Below are 5,459 nucleotides of genomic sequence, written 5' to 3'. Positions count from 1 at the left end.
TTAAAATGGTAGATTTATATGCACGGCCCCGATGATTAAAGTATTCACTTGAAATGTTTCTTCACCCAGCCTGGGTTTTACTCTCATACGCTTAGATACTAAAACAGTCTTAATAAAAATTAATCCCACTATTTCTGCTGCGTATGGCCTCTATCACATTATATTTTATCATCTGAGAGCCACTACTCTGCCCCCTAGAGTGTTAGATGGCACCCTAGTATGCAAAGTCTTATGAGATACTATGTAAGTAATTGACTAGTGCACATCACTACTACTGAGAACCAGTCTGCCTGTTACATGTGATGCCTGCGATTGTGAATGTGTTGAAACTAATAATGTGCATCTCCTTTTATTTTAACAGGTGATTGATGACCAAGAAATGCAACAACAGTGATTGTTAGATCCTCTGGACTAATGCAGTGAAAAGCATTATTATTAGAATATGCAACTTCCAAGCACCTGAGAAGTGTGCAAGTTTGGGGTCCAGTTATCTTTTCTGAGTATTCAGGAACTTAGATTGAGAAGCCTATTGGCTATCAGATGGCTTCTGTCCATGCAACTTCTTCATGGTAACATCCAGTAACCAAGCTTGTTCTTTCTGTCAATCCTGTAGTAGAGAGATGTCTGGCATGAAAATGACAATGTTTGATTTGCAGTAGGGAAATTGTTTTTGTTTTCACTATTATTCCCGATAGAACACATGTGAGTGATATTTTATACACGTTCTGAATGAAAAGGTAGTTTCTTTAAAGCTTTTTGAGAAACACTTGTAAATGTGAATGGACAAAACGTATCCTTGGGCTGAATATTTGAAAGCTTCAATCAGAGGCAAAATCGTGTTTGTCACCAGAAATTATCTTGATACAAGAGAGCTCGTTTGTGCTCTGAATTTGGGAAAAGGTTCAGTGGCCTCTTATTTAGCACCTGACACAATAAATTGATGAGAAACCTTACACATTGAAAGAATATCGGACAAGTTTCCATCTACAGAACATACATATTGCTCAGCTTACGTGAGTACTTGGGTGAAAAACCTCATTAGTTTACTGAATTTGAGAATAGTCTCCATTTGCATGATACACTTGTCTGCTACCCAAAAATGCATACATCTGATAAACGTCATGTGTGCATTGAATGTGGGAAAGGGTTTGTTGAGAAAGGAAAGCTTAATTACCACCAGAGAACACACACAGGTGGGAAACCTCATGTGTGCACTGAATGTGGGAAAGGGTTCACTCAGAAAGGAGCTCTCACTAGCCACCACAGAACACATACAGGTGAGAAACATCATGTGTGCACTGAATGTGGAAAAGGGTTTGCTTGGAAGGGAAATCGTATTCACCACCAGAGAATACATGCAGGTGAGAAACCTCATGTGTGTATCGAATGTGGGAAAGGGTTTGCTGAGAAAGGAAAGCTTAATCGCCACCAGAGAATACACACAGGTGGGAAACCTCATGTGTGCACTGAATGTGGGAAAGGGTTCACTCAGAAAGGAGCTCTCACTAGCCACCACAGAACACATACAGGTGAGAAACATCATGTGTGCACTGAATGTGGAAAAGGGTTTGCTTGGAAGGGAAATCGTATTCACCACCAGAGAATACATGCAGGTGGGAAACCTTATGTGTGTATTGAATGTGGGAAAGGGTTTGATCATATGGGAACTCTTATTAGCCACCAGAGAAAACATACAGGTGAAAAACCTCATGTGTGCACTGAATGTGGCAAAGGGTTTTCTCACAAGGTACATCTTACTCGCCACCAAAGAACACATACAGGCAAGAAACCTCATGTGTGCACTGAATGTGGGAAATTGTTTGCTGAGAAGGAATATCTTATTAGTCACCAGCTAACACATACAGGTGTGAAACCTCATGTGTGCACTGAATGTGGGAAAGGCTTTGCTTGGAAGAGTAATCTTACTATCCACCAGAGAACACATACAGGTGAAAAACCACATGAGTGCACTGAATGTGGGAAAGGCTTTGCTTGGAAGAGTAGTCTTACTATCCACCAGAGAATACATACAGGCGAGAAACCTCATGTGTGCACTGAATGTGGGAAATTGTTTGCTGAGAAGGAATATCTTATTAGTCACCAGCTAACACATACAGGTGAGAAACCTCATGTGTGCTCTGAATGTGGGAAAGGGTTTACTGAGAAGCAACATCTTACAAACCACCGGAGAACACATACAGGTGAGAAACCTTATGTCTGCACTGAATGTGGGAAAGGGTTTGCTCAGAAGGGAACTCTTAATATCCACCAGAGAACACATACAGGTGAGAAGTCGCATGTGTGCACTGAATGTGGTAAACTGTTTGCTCAGAAGGGATATCTTATTAGTCACCAGCTAACACATACAGGTGGGAAACCTCATGTGTGCACTGAATGTGGGAAAGGGTTTACTCAGAAGCAACATCTTACAAACCACCGGAGAACACATACAGGTGAGAAACCTTATGTCTGCACTGAATGTGGGAAAGGGTTTGCTCAGAAGGGAACTCTTAATATCCACCAGAGAACACATACTGGTGAGAAACCTCATGTGTGTACTGAATGTGGGAAAGGCTTTGCTTGGAAGGGAACTCTTGCTATCCACCAGAGAGCACATGCAGGTGAGAACCCTCATGTGTACACTGCATGTGGGTGAGGATTTGCTCAGAAATGAGAACTTACTAGCTACCAGAGCGCACCTACAGGTGGGAAACATCCTATGTGTGCAGAATATGGCAAGAGCTCATTTGTGAACAGTAACCTTATTAGGCAGCAGATACAACATGTGCAAGGGACCATTGCAGTGCAGTGAATGTGGAGAATACGCCAGTGTTCTCATCTGCCATATGTGGGGACATGTATGTGGTGAAGTCCCCTCTGCAATTGAAGCTTCAGAGAGGAAGTGCTGCTTCTTCAATAGGTCTGAGTTTGGCATGGCTATTTACTAACACTGTGATGGGTTTATCGCCACAGCTGTTCCCAGTTTCCTTTGTCACGCAAATAGTGACTGATTATGATTGGTTGAATCGCTGCTGTTTCAAATGCAAACCTTCTGGAATTTTCAAAAAGGAGACTCTACCTTTCGTACTAAGGTACCCGTCATATGGAAGGAACACTTTTCCATAAGGACCTCATGCATATTAATGTGCACCAACATTTTGAATCAATGACTATAGAGTCTTTGGGTATATGAAGGAAACTGTCCTACGAATCATTTTCCAAGACGCTGCCTGTCACTAAATGAGTAATGTGAGGGGTCAGAAATGAGAGCTGGACACCAAGTTGTAATGTTTAAAACATTAGACATTTTATTAATATAAAATGCTTTGGATGAAGGCCTTTCTTTCCCTATTCTAAAGAGTTTCCCTGCCTATGAAATCAAACAAACTATTCTTGTGTCCAAAGCATATCTCACCCTCACACTAAAAATGACAACAAAAGGTGTAAGGTAAAGGGCTCTGCTATAAATTCAGCAAACGTGTGCAAAAACAAAGTGTGTAACTCCAACAAAACAATCCTTGTATCCAGGGGTTTATTCCCAGTTTTGTGTAGAATATGGAATATGTTCTGTTCAAACAGTGGATCTTTAAGAGTAGTAGAATGTCTTTTCCGCATAACACTTTCTTAAGGATGAAGAACAAATAATGGTGTTTTTAAGGATGGCTCTCTTGACAGCTTAAGTAATGGCGTTTTAATACTTGCTTAATGATGATGAGAAAAATATCTTTTCCAAACAATGGTTCCTCAAGAGTAGTAGGAATGTCTCTTTTACACATCACTTTCTTAAGAATGATAAAGAGTATATTTCCACGTAATGGTATTTTAAGGATGGCAACCACAATAGTACTTTCAACTTAAAAACATGGGTATTAAAACAATTCCAAATTGGAGCCCTCCTTAATACACTGGGAGAAAGGTGCATTCTCGCATGGCTAATTAGACTAAGCATGGCAAAATGCATGTAAAAAGGCAATGTTCATCAAGGAGAAAACATGGAGAATGGAATCCATAAACTGGAATCTCCAATATTACTCCAGAAGTCAGTTTCCAAGAAAGGCATGACTCACATCGAACGTCCTCCTTACTGAACTCTGCAGCACCTCCACTTTTGCAGCACATTCCGCAGCACTAGGCTCCTTTTCTTCCCAGGAGCACCTCTAGTGTATTACACTATTGCCTAGCTCTAGCGGAACACTGTTCTCCTCAGGATCCCCTCTAGTGTATTACACTATTGCCTATCTCTAGCGGAACACTCTTCTCCTCAGGACCCCCTCTAGTGTATTACACTATTGCCTATCTCTAGCGGAACACTCTTCTCCTCAGGATCCCTTCTAGTGTGTTAGACTATTGCCTATCTCTAGTGGAACACTCTTCTCCTCAGGATCCCCTCTAGTGTATTACACTATTGCCTATCTCTAGAGGAACACTCTTCCCCTCAGGATCCCCTCTAGTGTATTACACTATTGCCTATCTCTAGTGGAACACTCTTTTCCTCAGGACCCCCTCTGGTGTAGTACACTATTACCTATCTCGCACTCTTCTCCTCAGGATCCCCTCTAGTGTATTACACTATTGCCTGTCTCTAGTGGAACACTCTTCTCCTCAGGACCCCCTCTAGTGTATTACACTATTGCCTGTCTCTAGTGGAACACTCTTCTCCTCAAGATCCCCTCTAGTGTATTACACTAGTGCCTGTCTCTAGTGGAACACTCTTGTCAGGATCCCCTCTAGTGTATTACACTATTGCCTGTCTCTAGTGGAACACTCTTCTCCTCAGGACCCCCTCTGGTGTATTACACTATTGCCTATCTCTAGTGGAACACTCTTCTCCTCAGGACCCCCTCTGGTGTATTACACTATTGCCTATATCTAGCGGAACACTCTTCTCCTCAGGATCCCCTCTATTGTATTACACTATTGCCTATCTCTAGCGGAACACTCTTCTCCTCAGCACCCCCTCTAGTGTATTACACTATTGCCTGTCTCTAGTGGAACACTCTTCTCCTCAGGACCCTCTCTAGTGTATTACACTATTGCCTGTCTCTAGAACACTCTTCTCCTCCGGATCCCCTCTAGTGTATTACACGAGTGCCTGTCTCTAGTGGAACACTCTTCTCAGGATCCCCTCTAGTGTATTACACTATTGCCTGTCTCTAGTGGCACACTCTTCTCCTCAGGACCAGGACCCCCTCTGGTGTATTACACTATTGCCTATCTCTAGTGGAACACTCTTCTCCTCAGGACCCCCTCTAGTGTATTACACTATTGCCTATCTCTAGCTGAACACTTCTCCTCAAGACCCCCTCTAGTGTATTACACTATTGCCTATCTCTAGCGGAACACTCTTCTCCTCAGGACCCCCTCTGGTGTATTACACTATTACCTATCTCTAGCGCAACACTCTTCTCCTCAGGATCCCCTCTAGTGTATTACACTATTGCCTATCTCTAGAGGAACAC

The 5,459-nt window shown here is 42.4% G+C and overlaps 1 protein-coding gene across 1 annotated transcript; it reads left to right on the top strand.

Moving 5' to 3' along the window:
* Nucleotides 1-1,099: 1,099 nt before the first annotated feature.
* On the top strand, nt 1,100-2,656 carry LOC138567663 (zinc finger protein 615-like). The gene has a single exon (XM_069646134.1). The coding sequence runs from the start codon at nt 1,100-1,102 to the stop codon at nt 2,654-2,656; it is 1,557 nt and encodes a 518-aa protein (XP_069502235.1).
* The last annotated feature ends 2,803 nt before the right edge of the window (nt 2,657-5,459 follow it).

This window comes from Ambystoma mexicanum, chromosome 2p (assembly GCF_040938575.1).
Source record: "Ambystoma mexicanum isolate Mex_15411 chromosome 2p, UKY_AmexF1_1, whole genome shotgun sequence".
In the NCBI taxonomy this organism is placed as follows: domain Eukaryota; kingdom Metazoa; phylum Chordata; class Amphibia; order Caudata; family Ambystomatidae; genus Ambystoma; species Ambystoma mexicanum.
Note: the sequence above shows the minus strand (reverse complement) of the source record. Positions and strands in the feature narration are given on the sequence as shown.